Genomic DNA, 22936 nt, shown 5'->3' with positions numbered 1-22936 from the left:
AATAATTAACAATTTGTTAAGGAAACCGAGCACCAGCTATGAGGCTGTGCATTGTACACGATAAATCTGAGAAAGACTAAGGCATAGATTTTTATGAGGCAAGAAAGGAGGATAAAACTGAATATCTGTGAGGGCTTAGTGGCAAAAGGTGATAACTTCAGCCGGCCGGAGTGGTCGAGCGGTTATAGGCGCTACATGCCTCGGGCATTGATGTGTGTGATGTCCTTAGGTTAGTTAGGTTTAAGTAGTTCTAAGTTCTAGGGGACTTATGACCTCAGATGTTAAGTCCCATAGTGCCCAGAGCCATTTGAACCAGATACCTGCAGTGCCAAATAATCAGTAACATATTATGAATTTAGAACTAAAAACGAAGATAGAAACTTCAAAATAAACGTTTTTACGGGAGTAGTACTTTGTGTGGCCCATTAAATAAATAATGAAAAGATTAGTGAAATGTTTTGTACGGAATGTTGCCTTGCATTGTGGCGAAACACACAGGGTATTCCATCAGAAATAGTCAATATTCAGGGATATGGTAGGAATGATCATTTGAAGCAAAAAGCTTCGTAAGTACAATTCTCAAGGCTGTTAATTCAATTAAGTACCTGGATGTTAAAATTACGAATAACTTCAGTTGGAAAGACCACATAAATAATATTGTGGGGAAGGCGAGCCAAGGGTTGCGTTTCATTGGCAGGACACTTAGAAGATGCAACAAGTCCACTAAAGAGACAGCTTACACTACACTCGTTCGTCCTCTGTTAGAATATTGCTGCGTGGTGTGGGATCCTTACAAGGTGGGATTGACGGAGGACATCGAAAGGGTGCAAACAAGGGCAGCTCGTTTTGTATTATCACGTAATAGGGGAGAGAGTGTGGCAGTTATGATACGCGAGTTGGGATGGAAGTTATTAAAGCAAAGACGTTTTTCGTCGCGGCGAGATCTATTTACGAAATTTCAGTCACCAAATTTCTCTTCCGAATGCGAAAATATTTTGTTGAGCCCAACCTACATAGGTAGGAATGATCATCGAAATAAAATAAGAGAAATCAGAACTCGAACAGAAAGGTTTAGGTGTTCGTTTTTCCCGCGCGCTGTTCGGGAGTGGAATGGTAGAGAGATAGTACGACTGTGGTTAGATGAACCCTCTGCCAAGCACTTAAATGTGAATTGCAGAGTAATCGTGTAGATGTAGATGTAGATGTAGATGTGGTGGGCGCAGATTCTTTGAGTCAGGTTAACTGACGATTCTGACGACAGGAAAAGCATTTGGCAACGAAGATAAACACAAAATAAATTTGCCGAATTATAGTAAACAGCAGACCCGTACGTCGGGATGAAGCTAGGAAAGAGAGAGTGTTGTTAGTTGACAGCCGTCCTGGGTGAGTCCCGCTGTCGAGAGGCTGAAGAGGAGGGGTGGGGTGGGGCGGCGATGAAGCGCTGCAGTGCGGCGGTGGCTGAGTCGGTGGGCGGCGGGGCGGCGTTTAGGACGGCCCAGGGGCTCTCAGCGAACAGGCGAGGCGTCGCGGGACGGCCGATCGAGCAATCACGCGCGCCCGTCTGCCTGATGGACGCCGGGCGCCGGGCGCTCGTAACTCCGGATGGCCGCCCACGCGATGCGACAGTCCCGGCCGACGAGCCCCGCCACGCTACACTGTCTTTTTCCGCTTTGCTTCCTCTCTTCCTTTAAAGCAGCACCGTCGCGTCGATCTGGCCTGCTGGCTTACCACGTCTCAGTAGATATCGAACATCCCCTGTATAGCTTACTAGGGCAGTCTTTGAAACGCCAAAATATAAGCGCACCGGAGAAGCAATTAGTCCCCTCTACACGACATCACATCTTGCCTTGTTAAGGGGAGATGTACATGAAATTGATCGAAAATGATGATTTTCAATTTATTTTTTATTTATTAGTAGATCTCAGGAATAAAAGATTCCAAAATTTCAATGACGAAATCGCATCCGAAATGCCTGAAAAATAATGAAACGTGTGACGCGACCTCCCTGCCACGCCCACTGTTTGAAGCAACACTTCAATACTAGCTCAGAGAACAACGATTCCATTGATTACTTTCAAGCAAACTTTGCACAGGATACATATACAAGGCTATATATATATATATATATATATATATATATATATATATATATATATATCGATCAGTAATGTTTCAGATTTCAAGGTAGAATTGGATAGGAATGATGATGGAAATAGGATCACATTTGACGAAGTGGAAAAAATGGTCAATAGATTGCAGTGCAATAAAGCGGCTAGGGTGGATGAAATTAAGTTGGAACTCATCAAATACAGTGGAATGTCAGGTCTTAAATGGCTACACAGGATAATTGAAATGGCCTGGGAGTCGGGACAGGTTCCATCAGACTGGACAAAAGCAGTAATCACACCAATCTTTAAACATGGAAACAGAAAAGATTGTAACAACTACAGAGGTATCTCTTTAATCAGCGTTGTGGGTAAAATCTTCTCAGGTATTGTTGAAAGGAAAGTGCGAGTATTAGTTGAGGACCAATTGGATGAAAATCAGTGTGGGTTTAGGCCTCTTAGAGGCTATCAGGACCAGATCTTTAGCTTACGGCAAATATTGGAGAAGTGTTATGAGTGGAACAGGGAATTGTATCTATGCTTTATAGATCTAGAAAAGGCATATGACCGGGTTCCTAGGTGGAAGTTATTGTCTCTTCTACAAGATTACGGAATAGGAGGCAAACTTTTGCAAGCAATTAAAGGTCTTTACATGGATAGTCAGGCAGCAGTTAGAGTTGACGGTAAATTGAGTTCATGGTTCAGAGTAGTTTCAGGGGTAAGACAAGGCTGCAACCTGTCTCCACTGTTGTTCATATTATTTATGGATCATATGTTGAAAACAATAGACTGGCTGGGTGAGATTAAGATATGTTAACACAAAATACGCAGTCTTGCATATGCGGATGACTTAGTTGTGATGGCAGATTCGATTGAAAGTTTGCAAAGTAATATTTCAGAGCTAGATCAGAAATGTAAGGACTATGGTATGAAGATTAGCATCTCCAAAACGAAAGTAATGTCAGTGGGAAAGAAATATAAACGGATTGAGTGCCAAATAGGAGGAACAAAGTTAGAAGAGGTGGACGGTTTCAAGTACTTAGGATGCATATTCTCACAGGATGGCAATATAGTGAAGGAAGTGGAAGCGAGGTGTAGCAAAGCTAATGCAGTGAGCGCTCAGCTACGATCTACTCTCTTCTGCAAGAAGGAAGTCAGTACCAAGACTAAGTTATCTGTGCACCGTTCAATCTTTCGACCAACTTTGTTGTATGGGAGCGAAAGCTGGGTGGATTCAGGTTACCTTATCAACAAGGTTGAGGTTACGGATATGAAAGTAGCTAGGATGATTGCAGGTACTAGTAGATGGGAACAATGGCAGGAGGTTGTCCACAATGAGGAAATCAAAGAAAAACTGGGAATGAACTCTATAGATGTAGCAGTCAGGGCGAACAGGCTTAGATGGTGGGGTCATGTTACACGCATGGGAGAAGCAAGGTTACGCAAGAGACTCATGGAATCAGCAGTAGAGGGTAAGAGGAGTCGGGGCAGACCGAGGAGGAGGTACCTGGATTCGGTTAAGAATGATTTTGAAGTAATAGGTTTAACATCAGAAGAGGCACCAATGTTAGCACTGAATAGGGGATCATGGAGGAACTGTATAAGGGGGGCTATGATCCAGACTGAACGCTGAAAGGCATAATCAGTCTTAAATGATGATGATGATGATATATATATATATATATATATATATATATATATATATATATATATATTCTTTGGTGTTACAAATTATCTGTGACTATTACCATAGAGTAAATATCTCTGGAGTGAGCATTCACATGCGCAGAACTGATTTTGTGTTGTCAACATACATTTGAAACGAGGCAAAATCGCGACTCTTAGGACCATACTACACCCTCCAATCATCTTGTTACCAGTTTGTTTGTGTCTGGACCATTAAACACTTGCTGCTCTATGTTCTGTTGTGAAGAAATCGCCTTATGCGAAGACCAGACTCCAAATATCCAGAGCATGCTGTTCACTTCGCAATGATCGCTCGGTAAGTGGGTCTTACTCTCGTCTTCGGCCGCTGTCGGTTAGAATCTTACGCCTTGGTACAGGGCTGCTACTGGTTTGTCATTCCAAGTGGACGCGTTGGACTATCCCCGTTAATACACCAACAAACCGTTCAACTCCATTCACAGTGTGATCATGGGCGCGACCAAACACGATAGCAACACATTGACGCATGCCACTGTGCTGATTTCATACAATATACTGACACATGCACATTACTTACGCCGATCAGTAAATTTTGGCACCTAATTGCTTTGGATAGATGCCTGGTTGGGTTTTTCCTTCCCCTTTGGACTACTGAATACGTGGTCTGTCGACAGTGATATCACTGTCACCTCCAAACAGACTTGCTTACAACTGGCCGGAAATGACGATATATCCAAATACAGGGTAAACATAAAGTAAGGGAACACTTTCAATTATTTATTGCATAAGAACCAAACATTGTACAGATATCATACATATGTCATTTTGAAGAGAAATCCTAAAAGTTTTTTTCCATGTGTACCGCCACAGCGGAGTTTGGCAATTTGCCGTTAGTCTGCGCTAGTCGCAAACATGGCCGTGCTACAGAAGGGGACAGCTGTTTCATGAAATGGCCTCCCCGATCACCAGATCTCATTCCATGTGACTTTCTTCTGTGGGGACGCATTAAAGATATGGTGTATGTACCGCCTCTACCACGTGATGTAGCAGAGCTCCGGGAGAGAATACGGGAAGCGACCGCCACAGTCGACGATGCCATGCTAGGACGGGTATGGCAAGACTTCGATTACCGTATTGACGTCTGCCGGGCCACTCATGGTTCGCATATCGAATATTTGTAAGAAAAAAAACTTTCAGAATTTCTAAATTGTTGAGGCTTTCGTGGCCACTTGTTGACAAATTGCCTATTGGCTTCTGTCTCGGGTTCTTCGGCCGACGTTCATCTAATGATTTTTTTCTGACGTTTCGCCAGCACGAGTGGCTGGCATTGTCAAAGCTTCACCCTCCATTGCCGGTGGTGAACTGGAGCCGAGATCGCGGGCGCAGACTATATGTACCTGGCGCGCCAACGTCCGAGGGCTTCTCCGCGGTCATTTCCGGTGCGGTTCTCCTCTTGCTACCTGAAAGTTTTTTTTTTTTACCGACCACGTAATAAAATTCGCCGACACAGAGGTTCTGGCTGTAGAGAACCACTATCACACGCGCTTGTTCAGAGAAGCTGTAGAAATACAAAAACACGCTAACAGTTTGAACAAGAAAGAGGAAAGCCTTAAGGTAAACGGATCGTGGCTTCCCGTACTGCAGCGAACGACCGTCGCAGGTAGCAAGAGGAGAACCGTCCCCGGAAATGACCGCGGAGAAGCCCTCGGACGTTGGCGCGCCAGGTACATATAGTCTGCGCCCGCGAGCTCGGCTCCAGTTCACCACCGGCAATGGAGGGTGAAGCTTTGACAATGCCAGCCACTCGTGCTGGCGAAACGTCAGAAAAAAATCATTAGATGAACGTCGGCCGAAGAACCCGAGACAGAAGCCAATAGGCAGTTTGTTTTCAGAATTTCTGTTCAGAATCCAATATGTATGACATCTGTACAATGTTTAGTTCCTTAACAATAAATAATTGAAAGTGCTCCCAGACTTTATGTACACCCTGTATATTGCAACGATGTACCTGAATTGAGTTATTGATACGGACGTTGATTCAGTATCAGTCTCACTGTATCATACAATAATCCAATTGCAAAATATAAGATAAATGTGTGAGATCCATTGATGGTAAGGATATTAGAGGTAGAGCAATACAATTAGAGCAGCGCTCATCACAACTTTCGGACAAACTGGCGTTCCTGCTTCGAATTTGGCCCAATGAGCGAGAGCGAAGTCAATGTCGTCTGCCTTCCAAGGATTTTCGAGCGTTTCTATTACACTTACGTGTCAGCTGGCCGATCTGTTACGATCCCAGCAGCGCATCTCAGATGTCGTTCACGTCTGTTGTTTTGTATACTTGTCAGGAACTCCAAACGCTAGAAAAACAGTCTATAATTGGTCGGACAAGCTTCTTGTGAGTTCCTTTACAGGTGCATTGCACCTTTCCAGAGCCATTCCATAATACTTATTTTGGGTGTTCGTCCAATTTCATGTCACTTCTTAATAGTACCTCCAAATATTGAAACCAGTAGTCGTGAAATACGGGCCGCGGGCCGCATAGTGTTCCCTCGGCCCGCAGTTCTCAGTCGTATCTTATAGTATGCTTCTAGCAACTAACAGCAGGATCCAAAAACGTCAACAACCTTAAGAACTTCTTAGGAGCGTATCTTTCTTGCTGAGTAACAAACAAAAATACAGAGACAGCAGTATTTTAATGGTTGAAATGGCTCTGAGCACTATGGGACTTAACTTCTGTGTGTTGTCCTTAGGTTAGTTAGGTTTAAGTAGTTCTAAGCGTAGGGGACTGATGACCTCAAATGTCAAGTCCCATAGTGCTTAGAGCCATGTACGGGGCAGCATGCCAAGTTCGCTGCTTTTTCACATGTCGCAAATGTAACGCAGAAGTCACGCCAACTTAACTGGGTAATCGAGAACCTTGTCTATGGTTCTGATCTCTCCACATGCGATTATGACGCCTTCGGTCGTTTAGAAAAGGCCTTTAAGTATCGACGATTCCTGTCGGACGAGGATGTGCAGCAGGCACTTACGGACTTCTTTACGCTCCAGGGTACGGTGTTTTTTCAAATGGATATCTACAACCTCGTGCGTCGGTAGGATGATTGCCTGATTGTGGTCTGAGCGACCTTCTAACGGAAAATTTTTGTTACATGCTATATTTTATTTTAGATATTGGATATTGCACATTGAGGCTATTAATGGTTCTGGCACTTCGTGATTTTTAGTGATATAATAACAGTTTAAATTTCCAATTCAAAGAAAACCAGCCATCGGTCACAATTTTTAACAAATTAACCTGGTTTCAACACTGCTAGGAGTAACTTCTTCAGAATTTAAATCAAAGAATGGTCTATAATCTATAACATGGTCGGAGAATTATGACTAAAAACGTATGATAGGGTATAAGTACGGAATCATCACGATGATTCAGAGCAGTATGGATACCGAGGAATTTTGAGCAATCAGTTTTACAAATTTCCTTTCCCCTTGCTGTATCGTTACTGCCGATGTTATAGCTCGCCTCGTACAGAATAAAATCTTTTTTTGTAAGATAAGTGACAGATCATTTGCAGAGAGCCAACGAACAAAACTTTTAAACATTTCATTTATTGTTTTTTCCGTTGAAGTTAATGCTCCATCTCTAATGGGCGACAAAAGGTTAATCCTCCTCAATTGCTCTTTTTTTAATCGTAATTAATATCCAAAGATAGAATTTGCTAGGAGTGCTTTGGCGATGCCAAGGAAAAAGGGCAAGTTCAATGGACACGTTGTGTCGCCTGATACCCGATGGCTTCCTACATCCATTTGTGAGAATATAGGGATGTTTTCCTTTCATTCGCTGTGTATTTTCACGATACAATTATTTAACGAGAAACATACTGAATGTTGTTCGCTCCGGGAGACATACAACACGATAGATCACAATATCTTTGGTCACTATCTAAAGTATGCATGCTATATCTGTCACTATTGTGTGATTAAAGGAGAGTGGGTGGCTTCCGAACAACTGCTGCAATGCACGTGAGCAGCCTCACAAAGTAGCGCGATAAAAACGTTGTTTGGTTCAAAATGGCTCTGAGCACTATGGGACTTAACATCTGTGTCAAGAGAAGAGTAACAACACGTTGTCCTGTTTGGACGCATTTGGTAACGACGTCGCCATAGTTCACGTTTCCGCTTTTACAGCACTTACGTCGGAAGACACGAACGCCAGACTAATCCCTTGCCTCCATGTCTGTGCTTATATACGCGCATGGGAGTCGCGGTATATTGCACATACGCTGCAGTAACGTCCTGAAGAGGAAACTTTTTGACCGCCCCTTACAGTATTAACACAAATATGTATATATTTCAGACTACTGACGGTGTCTTTCGAATAATATAGGCGAAACGCGTACAACACGAAAATTTGGTTTTATTCAGTTGTAACTAGGCGGATCAAAAGTGATAATTTTTGGCATAGTAAATTAAAGTAAACTTCCTTGGAAAGGCGTTGAATGGGCCGGAAGGGGGGGGGGGAATAACTGTTCATGTCCATATTAATGAAAGAACCTTGGCATCCATATGTAGTGATGTAGGGAAAAATAAAAACAGAATCAGGCTGGGCAGACCGAGTACCTGTCGAATTTGTAGACGTAAGTAGCCGACATGAGATTTAGTAGTCTCTAATCCAACGATTTAACTGTCGAGATGATCCACACTGTTTTCTTGTTTGTAAAATCCTGTTCTTACCGAACACCGATAGTGCGCCATTAATGCAACGTCGGTGAAGGCGAGATAAGAAATTGAGTCAGTAACAGGTTCGTATCTCTGTGTCAGAAACAAGTGCGTAACTGTTCAGTTGACAAAGAGGACTTTGCAGTTCAAAATATTCTGCGAGACTTGAGCGAAAGCAGCTAGTACTTCACCCCAGCTGGTGAAATATATATGCTGCGGCGTTCTCTTCAGAACTTGCCGCACTTGCTACGTCCACTTTAATGGCGTTTAACAAAAACACCCAAAAACAAATATGGATTTTTTTTTTTTTTTGCCCTCGGAAAGACTCCGTGACTAATTATGAATAAGAGCATTCATTAAAAATATACTTGTTGTGTGTAGGACGCGGTGTCCTCGCAGCCGGCGCCCGGAGATCCTTTACAGCATTGTTTTTATCCCCCGTGGCTGGACATTAGCGGATGAAAAATAGCGCCGGAACGTCACGAGGGTTTTGTGTCACATCGCTTACCCCCGCGCTTCTCATATCCGAAAATGCCAGCCGTCATATTTCAAAACGCGCGCACCGCTGCACCGCGGGGCGCACACAGTTCCGCCTGCCAGCGCACGTTTCGCCCCCCGTCTCGCGCCGGACGGCCGCCCGCTCCCGTGTCGCGCAGCTCACTGTTTACGTTACACACTGCGAGGCCCTACACCCGAATTGCTGATCCTGATATCCTATCACCGGTTAGAGCAGTAGCCGAGCAGGCATTTCGCAAGAAAATGCAGAAAGGCTAGTACAAAGTTTGCACTCGTTGCTATGAATGGCGGCTGTTTTTGTGTGTCCAGAAAGACAGGATAACGCATGTAACAAAGAGAAAGAGGTCGATAGCATCCGATTATAAGATTAGTGACGAACAGCCGGAGCACACCACGTAGTTTAAATCTACATCTACATTTATACTCCGCAAGCCACCCAACGGTGTGTGGCGGAGGGCACTTTACGTGCCACTGTCATTACCTCCCTTTCCTGTTCCAGTCGCGTATGGTTCGTGGGAAGAACGACTGCCGCAAAGCCTCCGTGCGCGCTCGAATTTCTCTAAGTTTACATTCGTGATATATATTCGATACCTCATCCAGAAACGCACACCCTCGAAACCTGGACAGCAAGCTACACCGCGATGCAGAGCGCCTCTCTTGCAGAGTCTGCCACTTGAGTTTGCTAAACATCTCCGTAACGCTATCACGCCTACCAAATAACCCTGTGACGAAACGCGCCGCTCTTCTTTGGATCTTCTGTATCTCCTCTGTCAACCCGACCTGGTACGGATCCCACACTGATGAGCAATACTCAAGTATAGGTCGAACGTGTGTTTTGTAAGCCACCTCCTTTGTTGATGGACTACATCCGTGGCTGTGAAACGTTTTTGATTAAGAGCCAATACTAAATTGTAGGCCAACACCTACGTTGTCGGGAGGGGGGGGGGGGGGGGGGGGGAGACTGGCTATTCAAAGAGAAATTCAGTTTCACCAAACTATGATTACTGATAGAAGCCCACTTTTACACGTTTTAAATCTACATATAATAAGATATCACACCAAACGTTCTTAAGTGAAAAAGAAAATAGTATATTGGAACTACATGCACTTTTTTGAAGGCTTACATAGTGACCAATGTTCCGTCCCTAAGCAGGTACTGAGATAGTGCCATGGCAACAGGTTCCCATTTTCTTTTTTCCTATTTACGGGCTCATTTTTTAGGCACCTTCATGCTCTAGTATCTAAAAGAATACCAAGCGGCTGCAGCAAACTGTTTCCAATCGTGCTTTTTTATTAGGCCAAATATAACAGAACAGAGACCGTCCTCAGTAACATAATTAATTCCAAATTATCACAAAGGGATAGAATGGCGGATGATAGCTTTGTATATGAAATGGTTTAGAAGTCAGTTTTATCTGTCGTATTACATGTGTTTTTTGGAAGTAACTAACGCTGACTGTGGTGAACTCCTTGACCACTCTGCCGGCCAGAGTGGCCAAGCGGTTCTAGGCGTTTCAGTCGGAAACCGCGCGAGCGCTACGGTCGCAGGTTCGAATCCTGCCTCGGGCGTGAATGTGTGTGCTGTCCTTAGGTTAGTTAGGTTTAAGTAGTTCTAAGTTCTAGGGGACTGATGACCTCAGAAGTTATGTCCCATGTGCTCAGATCCACTTGAACCTTGACCACTCTGCCCGACGAGCAGTGCGTCACTTTTCCATATCGAACACCATGTCGGCATCAGTGCTCCACTGATCAAACTGAGTTAAATAATATGGAATTATATTCAGAGGACAAAAATTATTACTCTCCATGCAAGTAAGATAACAAGAATAACGACCTAACAAGAATAACGACCTAATAACAGAAGAACAGTGGCGATTTATATTATAACAATTGTGATCACTCCTAGTCAGACAGCAGCCCTGTTAAGGGCAAATAAAATATATTACTTGTCACAATCATGTACCACATTTAAAGATGTCCGTCCCTGTAATGTGCACTCACGAATGCATGTTACTTCCCTTTGACATTTATACCACAGCAGCTGATCGATGCTAGTTATGTGATCGATGCTAGTTATGCACGTTCGTGAGTTGCAGGCACTGGAAAACAAACAATAAACTATTCCGTCTCTCACTTTTGTTATAACCCGCAGTGGCCGCACTACATACCACTCTTCCCCTGACGTAAGCCGCAAACTTTACTTAGCTCTTGGGCGCATTCATCAACAATTACAAAATAAGCAAATATTAAAATACAGGCCGACAAGGGTGACCGAGCGGTTCTAGGCGCTACAGTCTGGAGCCGCGCGACCGCTCCGTTCGCAGATTCGAATCCTGCCTCGGGTATGGATGTTTGTTTATATTGTATTCTTTTAAAACGGCAGTATTCATCCGCTGTTTACCTGAAGCATCTAAAAATACGTTACTAAGGTCAGCAGCGTGTAGTAAGTATTCTCGAATCCATTATCTATTTATAATTCAGTCCTGGATACGGAGCACGGAAGGCATAATACATCGTCTGTTTCATTAAAGTAACATGTAGAGTTTAAATTGTCACTAATAACGTAAGTCACTTCCAGATGTTTTAACCAGCACATCTTGCAGCTTTCCCTATACAATCATGCTTTTTTAAATTTCTCTCTTCCTAATTTATGTAGCACTGCATGTTTTCATCTGAAGTAAACAAACATATTTCCTTTTAATTCTCATGAAGAAAATCGCCGAAAGACACGTAAAGCATAAAAACTGAAAGGAAAAATTGTATTGGGTTCGGAGGGTGCGTTTTCTATCTAGCGAGATTGTATCTGGCAGTTGCCTAACGACAGCGGTTGTGACAGCCAGCAAAGCCAACTAGAACGGCGGAACTTAAGTGGCCGTAATTACCAGAAGCAATAAATGAGAAAAATACTAGAGAACAAACTGAAAATCAGAAACGTGTTCACCTCTAAACAGTTAGTTTCAAACTGGAGCAACTTGTATATACAAATGTGACAAGCCCTTTAAGCCTTCTTATAGATGATTCATTGTCTTGTTAAAAATACTGTAAGCAGCCGTCTGCTAAAAAAGTCACATAGACTACCTTAGTTACCAGACAGGTAATTGAAACTCTGCTGCAGTCCCAAGTGATAAAGATGTATTGCATTTTAATTAATGACAGGTGTAATGCAGCATTAATTTATCACAACAGTTTGAAGCCTACGGACATATTCATACTGCTACTCAGCATAAATCAACATGGCCTTTATTTTTCTCTATCAGTTAATTTACTTAACAAAGAGAGAGGCATGGCTCTTTCTGTTTCATAAATTGGATTTAACATATAATTTTGCTTATTATTAATTTGTTTTGAATGCTTACTGAAACCCGTTCAGAAGAGTTGCAATATACTGAAATTAAAACCAATGTAGAAAAAACAGTATATGTGAAGTGACAATAGATTGGGGAAGGATGGGAAAGGAAGCCGGCCGTGCCCTTTCAAAGGAACCATACCGGCATTTGGCTAAGGCGATTTAGGGAAATCACGGAAAACTTAAATCAGGACGGTCGGACGTAGGTTTGATCCGTTGTCCTGCCGAATGCGAGTCCAGTGTACTAATCACTCCGCCACCTCATCGATGTGACCTATGTTTGGGTAGATATTCATATTAAATATTTCCTGTTAATAAGGCATAAATAAAAATGCAGTGAAAACTGTGCTGAAGATAACGCTGGAAATATGAATTAAAAAAACGCCTTCATTCACAAATTTTCGTGTTTTATTAAATATACGATGCATTTCGGATTCTGTGGGCCCATAATCAGGAAATCGTATTTACACATGATTTAGTTTTGCTCTTGAATGAGGTGTTATGGAAAGGTTTCATGTTAGGTTATCGTAAGTCAAATGCAGAAAATTAGCGAAACAGCAAATAGCGTTTTTAAGTTAAAAATGCTTTTCTTTGATTGTGTGGTACATTTACACTGTTTATTTTTTCACAAATTTTCCGCATTTTACTTATGAAATTCATAACCTAACATCATTAACAGTAACATGCATTTCACCTCATTCAAGAGCAAATTTAAATCATCTAACAAGACGATTTACACTGGTGATTGACCCATAGGGTGCGAAATGCATCGTGTACTGAATAAAGTCACATTAATATGGTTCAAATTAAATTTAAGATAACACCATTTTGTCACTGAACGCCAGAAATATAACCTTAGTGGGAACTGACATCGAAATAAGTGTCCAAGGAATAGAAAAGCAACTGGAATCACTCAATAGAGGAAAGTCCACTGGACCTGACGGGATACCAATTCGATTCGATTCAGAGTACGCGAAAGAACTTGCACCCCTTATAACAGCCGTGTACCGCAAGTCTCTAGAGGAACGGAGGGTTCCAAATGATTGGAAAAGAGCACAGATAGTCCCAGTCTTCAAGAAGGGTCGTCGAGCAGATGCGCGAAACTATAGACCTATATCTCTGACGTCGATCTGTTGTAGAATTTTAGAACATGTTTTTTGCTCGAGTATCATGTCGTTTTTGGAAACCCAGAATCTACTATGTAGGAATCAACAGCGATCGTGTGAGACCCAACTCGCTTTATTTGTTCATGAGACCCAGAAAATATTAGATACAGGCTCCCTGGTAGATGCTATTTTTCTTGACTTCCGGAAGGCGTTCGATACAGTTCCGCACTGTCGCCTGATAGACAAAGTAAGAGCCTACGGAATATCAGACCAGCTGTGTGGCTGGATTGAAGAGTTTTTAGCAAACAGAACACAGCATGTTGTTATCAATGGAGAGACGTCTACAGACGTTAAAGTAACCTCTGGCGTGCCACAGGGGAGTGTTATGGGACCATTGCTTTTCACAATATATATAAATGACCTAGTAGATAGTGTCGGAAGTTCCATGCGGCTTTTCGCGGATGATGCTGTAGTATACAGAGAAGTTGCAGCATTAGAAAATTGTAGCGAAATGCAGGAAGATCTGCAGCGGATAGGCACTTGGTGCAGGGAGTGGCAACTGACCCTTAACATAGACAAATGTAATGTATTGCGAATACATAGAAAGAAGGATCCTTTATTGTATGATTATATGATAGCGGAACAAACACTGGTAGCAGTTGCTTCTGTAAAATATCTGGGAGTATGCGTGCGGAACGATTTGAAGTGGAATGATCATATAAAATTAATTGTTGGTAAGGCGGGTACCAGGTTGAGATTCATTGGGAGAGTGCTTAGAAAATGTAGTCCATCAACAAAGGAGGTGGCTTACAAAACACTCGTTCGACCTATAGTTGGGTATTGCTCATCAGTGTGGGATCCGTACCAGATGAGTCCGACGGAGGAGATAGAGAAGATCCAAAGAAGAGCGGCGCGTTTCGTCACAGGGTTATTTGGTAACCGTGATAGCGTTACGGAGATGTTTAATAAACTCAAGTGGCAGACTCTGCAAGAGAGGCGCTCTGCATCGCGGTGTAGCTTGCTCGCCAGGTTTCGAGAGGGTGCGTTTCTGGATGAGGTATCGAATATATTGCTTCCCCCTACTTATACCTCCCGAGGAGATCACGAATGTAAAATTAGAGAGATTCGAGCACGCACGGAGGCTTTCTGGCAGTCGTTCTTCCCGGGAACCATACGCGACTGGAACAGGAAAGGGAGGTAATGACAGTGGCACGTAAAGTGCCCTCCGCCACACACCGTTGGGTGGCTTGCGGAGTATAAATGTAGATGTAGATGTAGATGTAGAACTGCACAAAAGCGTAACAACTAACGGACAATCTTGACGGGACAATATAATTTAGATATCTTACTAGTTTCAAAGCTAACTCCTGAAGCATAAGATCGTTATTTACCAATAAAACTGAATATTTGCTAATCAGATAAGCGATGATTACTAATCAGATAAACAATGATGAAGTTCTGTATCTAGTCGACATTACGGAATAAAGCAGAGACTACACAGAAACAATTTCAACAATAAGCAAACGAGCAGCCCCCGAAATATGACTACGGAGATGATATCTTACGAATATCCTGAGTAAAATTAATAATAGTTATGGAAGCCTCAGTCACCTCTTACAGGAACAGAATAAATAAAAACGGTGGGATTAAAAAATAACATACCTGCCTGCTTAGTGACGGGTGGCAAGCTTACAACCTTCCATCACACATACTGAAACATTAAGTAGAGCAAGAACGAAAAGAAGGAAAGCTGCATTCGTCGTCGTCCAGAACACCAAAGAATGGATAGTAACCAAGGAATTTGGAAATCGCAATATGAAATCTGAAGAAGAAAAGAAAAAGAATATTATTCACGTTTTTGAAAGCGCTCTTAATATCTTTGTACCGCTATCTAACATCAGTTAGTGTAGCCAACAACGTTTCAACGCTGTCTTGAAGTTGTTTTACCGAGAAGCCGCTCACACACGAAATTGAAGGGTTTTAACTTATTCGCCCAATGGCTTATAAGCTTCTAGGGGTTGTAGACAGGACTTTGTAGACAAAATTTTGATGAAGGACCACTGTACGGAAATGTACCGTTCGGATTCAAAATACGAGGGGGTACTGAGAAGAACTGACTCCGAAATTTTTATTCTGTTGTCAATAACGTCAGGCTTCAGAAGACAGAATGAATAGAAACCATCTGCCGCTAGACGGCTCCAAACTGTAGTGTATAATGTGGCGGTGTGTAACATAAGTATGTTGGTGCGTAAGAAATAGACCCTCAGAAAACGGAAAGCACGAGGAGTTCGGCCACACGTGGAGAACCCTCTTCTGCAGCACAGTAATGCGAGACCACACACGAACTCTGCGAAACTTACAGTTCGCCGCCTTGGGTTCACTGACATCGATCATCCTCCTTGGCACCACGCGAGTTTCATCTATCGCCAAAACAAAGGACACCTTCGAGGACTCCACTTCGATAGTGACGAAGCGTTGCAAGCAGAGGTGAGGTCGTGCCACCGTCAATAAAATCAAACATTCTACTGTGACGGTATCAATAAACTGCTCTCTCATTGAGAGAAATGTGTTCTTCGCCAGGGAGAGTATGTTGAGAAATAAATGTATCGCTATGAAGAATAGAAATGGAGAATGTTAAGTAAGTTTGTTTTATTTAACAAGCTTTAAGAATTTTTACATAAAAAATTCCGAGGTAGTGGTTTCAGCGCGCGCCCTCGTGAGTTTGAAGATCGGATCACTATCGCGTTACACACACACACACACACACACACACACACACACTCACATACGAGAGAGAGAGAGAGAGAGAGAGAGAGAGAGAGAGAAGGGGGCGCCGTTGTCAGTCGCTGTTGTATTAATGAGATCACATTCCATTTTCGTGCGACTAAAACAACGGCCGCGAGAAACTGGTACGTCCGCCACTACGAGGGTTGACTGGTGTTTCACGGACGCGCCGCTCTCTCGTCTTTGAAGAGGACGTCCTAAAGTCACGTAGAAGAGGCCCCAACGACGAGTACTCGAAACATTGTCCATACCACGGGCTCCTGAAGCAGAAACAACATTCTCTCCCCTGCGTGCGAACCGAGCAGTGGGAGAGCTGAAAGTGATGCGGTCTTCAAACTTATTTCACATCCAAGCGGGACATTTACGGACAACTTTATCCACTAACTTCCCTCTACAACTCCAAGAAACCAGTTTAGGGAATTTTGAAGCTTTCCAATTGAGGCTGCCGTATTCTGAGGTTGTAGGAACCTACTGGATACTGATCTATTGCTTTCACTTACTGACGCTTTAGATGGATTCACCGTGTCAGTCTAAGTATATGCCAGGCTGCTGTTGACGTAAACACACGTGTTCTCCTGAAAAGCAAATTGTGTGTTAAATGGGTGCGTAAAAATCGATTTTTCCCTTAGAGGCTGAATAATATACTGTATTTTGACGATGGTGCATTGAGAAAAACACAGTTTATAATTTTCGTCTATTGACCTATGTAAGTTTCATTGTTATCAGCGAGTTTCCTATTTTTCTACTGTAAAATACAAGCAAATTTTGGATGAAAACACATGCAAATTGGTTACGTTGTCATAAGATTCTTAAAAAGTGCTTCAACAACAACGTACACGTTAACTGAACATTTGGCTATTCCTATTGCTAGTACTTTAACGCAGTTTGTCATCTATAACTGAACATTAACAACGTGTGATGCAAAGGTATTTTTCGTTGAAAAACTGTTTACTAATCCGATGAAACACAATACTAACTGGGACGAATTTTTTCATCCAAATTTTACTTACGTTTTCCAGTAGAATATGGGAAACGCGGTGATGATTGTGTTACATCACCGAAACGTGCATAAATAAGTAAAGGAAAACAGTTAGTTGTGCTTTGCTTAAGGCGAAATTCCTAAATTGCTTTTATTAATCAAGCGAATACGGACACAAATAATGAGCTTTGGTCTAGAAAATAACCTCTACATGGAAGATGGCGAATCAAGGAGTAAATTTAGTGCACGTGGTTTTAAAATGTTTGTTTAACGTTCCGTCCACATCGAAGCCATTCAGAGACGGAATGCAGATCCATTTGTTTTTATTTTCAGCTTACTTTTTCGAACTTTAAACACGGTTTTTTCGCTTTATTCGATCCAGAAGCGACTTGTGTAAAGATATGGGAAATGGACTGGTATTACTGAATCAAAAATATGTTAAACTATTCCGTTTATGAATCAGAATACAGTTGACGGAAATTACCAGTTGCACTCAAAAATTAAGTCACAGCCATCTCCCTACAGCTGTAATTGAAAAACAGAGGTATAGAAGTTACTATGTGATTACTCCAGTAACGTGTTACGTCAGTGGTATTGCTTCTTCTTTCTACTGTGCGAGTTGCACTAAAACAGCAGTTCACCACATGCGCGGAACTTATTTTCTTCTTAAAATCCATCTTTTCTTTATGATTTCAGAAGTTTTTAGAGCAAAATATTGCAGAACGTTTGCGGACGCAGTTGTGTGAATTACGTCTGTAAAGATAATTCAGACCTTCTGTAGCACAACAGTAAATTCGATTCGATTTTTTTATTATAAATTCGTCGTTCAGCTGAAACAACCAACTTTCCTATATGTCCAGACTGCAAGACATCGTGTTCATTCAGTTTTGCAAGTTCTTCGAATGGCGAAGTAGTTTCTCTTGTTCAAAGCTTGCGGAAATATACATTTTATTTCTTAGTTTCGAAATATCTTTTTTATCTCACATTAAGATCTCTGCTAACCGGCCTTACTTTCATCGTTTTAGTTCTTATAGCCTACTAACTCGCTGTTAACGTGAGCTACGCAGTGTTTTACAACGTTAAACAGGACAGACTAAAAATAAAGTCACTGTTTTATATTTCGAAGGTAATATTAATCAATACTATGCACAAATCATAGTCACTCTGTTTATTTTGTAATATGCTACCGCGAACTGACGCGCAATGACCGGAATACGGGCGTCAGGCTAACATATCAAGCAATATGCGACGTGGATAAATTAATGGAACGTACAAATCGAAAATAGCTGTGAATGTTTTCACTGTCGGTGAATAACAGCGCAGCTGAAACCGGACGCAGCCCAATAACAAACAGGACGCAGTAACATATAAAATTTCCTAATAGGAAGAAGGGAATTTAGTGACGCAGACGTATGGAACAAAAGCAGACTGAAAAATCATCCCTTTACTTGGTGAAGGCCTCGAGGCTTGCGCTACGGGCCGGATGACCCGTGACCTTTCTCTGTCGACGTCACAAAAGAGAACCTGATGCATAATCTCTGTAAGTATAGTATTTCACTCGAATTTCGTGTTACGACTTTGTTGGGGAGATAGGGGCAAGTAATAGAAATGCTTTTTGGATCGTGTTTTTTCCTGTTTCCGGAGCGTTCTCTGCTTCTACAACAGATGCTGGTTCTTCAGCTGCATCAGCTCGATCATGTTCTTACAGCGGTTTACAAAAGCACCAGGCGATCCAAAAGTTTGAGAAAAAGTGAAAAAGCAGTAGTTCGGGAAGAGGTAATTGGTCTCTCAACCTACACACTACTTAAATTAACTTATGCTAAGGACAACACTCACACCCATGCCCGAGGGAGGATTCGAACCTCTGGCGGGAGGGGCCGCGCAGTTTATGACATGGCGCCTCAAACCGCGCGGCTACTCCGCGTTCACAGAAACACGTGGCATCTGCTTCAGTAACACAAAAAAATATTGCCATAATTACTACATTTTTCACCGACATGTAGCGGAGGTACAGTTCATAGTTATTTAAAAAAATTTGGTGTCTAGTACAAATGGACCACCGTGAGGACGAACTAGAAATTTTTTTATGAGAGAACGTGGCGCACTTTCACCCAATCAAAATGGAAATATATACAGCTGCAACAGTGATACCCATTACACAAATTACTGATTCAACTGAAGTGTTACCTATGTGTAACTTAAGCTAACAACAAACGTTTTAATTTTATTTTACATCGTTACGCCCAGCAATGGAGCGCGATCGAACTTTTCGCTGATGTGCTTGCTTTCTTCTCCCAAAATCTCTTAACTTTACACTGGTGTTTCTCAAAGCTTTGATTGCAGTTTTGTCCTGTTGAATTTTTTATGCGATGCCTATTTCCTCACGATCTTTTTCAGATTCAAATATCCAACAGCTTTTAACTTTCATTGAGTGTGCAAGGTAAGCTATTATTTTGGTGAGAGTATTATCATACATTTGAGATTATGGCCATACAATTTAAATCTTATTTTCCTGCAAGTGTCGGAGATTTTCTTCAAATTTTGATATGACTCGTGAGACTTACGACTCATCCAGATCCCTCAACACAAACCGGATCAAAAATTTTCCTTATATTTCCCGTTCTCCTTTTTCTATGTCATTAGTTATTGATCAACCTCCAGTGCTACAGTCTCTGATGCATATACGCTTCAGGTTTGACTAATGTAATTTTTTAATTTTGCATTAAGAGATATTTGTTTTTTATCGTACCTATTGCATATACGTACTTTTATAAACTTTTTGTAATTTTATGATTCTCTCTTTGTTTGCTTTACGATTTACTCAGGAGGGTTGTATGATTTCTCTCGGGTATTAGTACTTGGCATATTTTACCGAACTGTGTAAACATGGGTTGCCTATCCAGGTATCGAAGAGAACTTTCCGTGAACGGGTTTTTTCATTAAAAAACTTAAGTGCGCTTTTAGTTGCTATTTCATGTAGTTTTTTGTGGGGGCTAATGGCCCTTCCTCTGTTATTTGTAAGTGTCGCTAGATCGTCTGCATAATTCAAATATAGCAAATGATTTTTAGTTTCATGTACTCTGTCAATGGCTATTCCTTTTATTTCTTTTTCTAATGTGCTAATTACTTTTTCTAGTACATGACTGAATAGTAAGGGAGACACTCCGTCTCACTGTCGGACCTCTGTTTTTATATCAAAATGTTCAAATATTTCACCCTGGTATCTAACTGTTGAGCTGGTATTGGTTAACATCTGTTTAATCAATTGCCTTGTCTTTCTATCTAGTCTAAACTAGTGTAGCATCTTAAACAATATACATCTATCTATTGGATTATGTGCATCTTTGAAGTCTACAAAGGAGATCACAATTTGTCTGCTCTCTCGGATTTGTACGAGAGAATTTGTTCCACACATGATCTACCTTTGCTAAACCTGCTTGACATACGCCAATTGAATGCCGCGTTTGTGCTTCCAGCTTTTTAAGTATAATTTTTTAAAGAATTTTGTAATAACTGACAGGAAAGAAGTCGTTCTGTAATTATTTATATCAGTTTTATCCCCTGTATTGTGTAATGGACGGATTATGTAACACTGCAAATCTTCAGGTATTGTTTCTCAAGCCAATTATGTAAGAACTTCATGAATTTTGTGCATGAGTATGTTATCACTATTTTCCAAATTTCTACTACTATCCTTGGAGCTTTATTGTTTTAAGTTCACGTGTTGTTTTTGTCAACTTCTTCTATTGTTAAAGGCTCTTACTCTGTGTTGGTCTGAGGTTTATCAAATGTGAATTCGACTGTGGGTGATTCACAATTTAAAAGATATTTAAAATTGTTTGCTCCAGAGTCCCATGTGGCCGTCTAAAACAGAGATTGGGTAACTGATATTTTGGCATATCTTCTCCAAAAAATTCTATATAAATTCCGTGTGTTATTTTTCTTTAAGTCTTGATCTATTTCAGCTAGTTTCTTTTTATCATAATTGCGTTTAACGGATCGAACGGTATTTGAAATCTATTTCTGGACTAGCGTTAATTCATGCCTCTTTTGTGTGATTTTATAGGAATTTCAGACTTTTCAGGCTTTAAATATTGTCTGTGGAAAAAAGCTGTTCGGTACAATGTGTAATACTACTGGACTCAGATTCGGTTCAAATCCACGCCCAGCAGATCCAATTCAGGGTTCCCATGGTTTCGCTGAATCGCTTAAGGTGAACGTCACCCATAAGTCAAACTTGATCAGATAGTGAATTTGGCAAAATATTACCCAAGTGATGTGTGTTTTTTATTCATAAATACAGCGAACATTACCGGTAGCAGACATCTAACGTCCGCTGCTGGACAAAGACCTCACCACCCATTAAAATCAGTAGCTATACGGAGTCATGCTGACCTTGTATGATTTCTGCTCCCATCTTCCGTGGAAAGGGAATTACAGTTCAGGGAGGAATAAAAACTTTCAGATTTGCCGTTAACATTGTAATTCAGTCAGAGAAGGCAAAGAGTAATGGAATGTAGTCGAATTAAATCAGATGATGATTGGGTAATTAGATTACGAAATGAGACACTACAGTAGTTGCCGAGTTTTGTTACTTGGGCAGTAAAATAACTGACGATGGCCAAAGCACAGATGGTATGAAATTAAGAGTAGGTAGCACGAAAAATATTTTTGAAAAAGAGAAATCTGTTAACATTTAGTATAAATTTAAGCCTTAGGATGTTTTTTCTGAAGGTATTTGTCTGGAATGTAGCCATATATGGAAGTGAAACATGGACGAAAAGCAGGTCAGACAAGAAGAGATTAAAGCTTCTTAAATGTAGTGCTACAGAGAAAAAAAAAAAGGCTGACGTTTAGATGAGTACATCAAGTAACTAATGTGGAGATACTGCGTCGAACCGGGGGGGGGGGGGGGGGATGAAATTTATTGGGCAACTCGACTAAAAGCAGGGCGACCGATGGGACACGAAGCGGAGGCATCAAGAAGGGAAGGGTGGTAATTAAAAATCACAGAGAGTGAAACCAAGAGATGAATACAATACCGATATTACAGTATCAGATTAATTTTTCACACAGAAATTTGATCGAATTTTCTGTGGGAAAGATATTTGATGTGGCTCAGAAGGGAGTATTACGCTGTCATCAAATATTTCGTCAAAGTTCCTACAGAATGACCGACGAAGAATTATTACTATGCTCTACAGTCGCGTGCATTGCAGTTGCATTGTTATTGTATTTGGAATAGGAGCAGGAGAAAAGGAAAAGTACTTGGGTGAAGCCGTGGATTTGTCGGCGCTATGAAAAAGGCGTACAAGAAGATTTGTAACCGGAGCTGCAAGTCGAGGACGTAAAGTCGTATGAAAATTACTTCCGAATGGACATTTCAGTAGTCGAATTAAATCTGATGATGCTGAGATAATTAGCTTACGAAATGAGACACTAAACTAGTTGCCGAGTTTTGTTACTTGGTCAGCAAAATAACTGATGATGGCCAAAGCACAGACGATATGAAATTGAGAGAAGGTAGCGAGAAAAAATTTTTTGAAAAAGAGGAATTCATTAACATTTAGTAGAAATTTAAGCCTTAGGATGTATAGCTACTCATATTACGAAGGAGAACGCTCACCTCACGAATGTTATATCTGCAAAAGATAGACTTACCTTGACACTGCGAGTTTTTGCAGTAGGAGAAAGCTACACAGTACGGTACTCGAAT

General features: G+C 41.5%; 2 protein-coding genes across 4 annotated transcripts in view; one reads left to right on the top strand and one right to left on the bottom strand.

The window, feature by feature from the left end:
• Nucleotides 1-22936, bottom strand: part of LOC126467694 (uncharacterized) — a 424429-nt gene that overhangs the window by 304240 nt on the left and 97253 nt on the right. The gene's annotated exons all lie outside the window — the stretch shown is intronic.
• Nucleotides 1434-22936, top strand: part of LOC126465452 (translation initiation factor IF-2-like) — a 97024-nt gene continuing 75521 nt past the window's right edge. The window contains exon 1 of the mRNA XM_050096311.1: nucleotides 1434-1592. Within this exon, the coding sequence (XP_049952268.1) occupies nucleotides 1434-1592 (159 nt within the window). The remainder of the gene's footprint in view (nucleotides 1593-22936) is intronic.

This window comes from Schistocerca serialis, chromosome 1 (assembly GCF_023864345.2).
Source record: "Schistocerca serialis cubense isolate TAMUIC-IGC-003099 chromosome 1, iqSchSeri2.2, whole genome shotgun sequence".
NCBI lineage: Eukaryota > Metazoa > Arthropoda > Insecta > Orthoptera > Acrididae > Schistocerca > Schistocerca serialis.
Note: the sequence above shows the minus strand (reverse complement) of the source record. Positions and strands in the feature narration are given on the sequence as shown.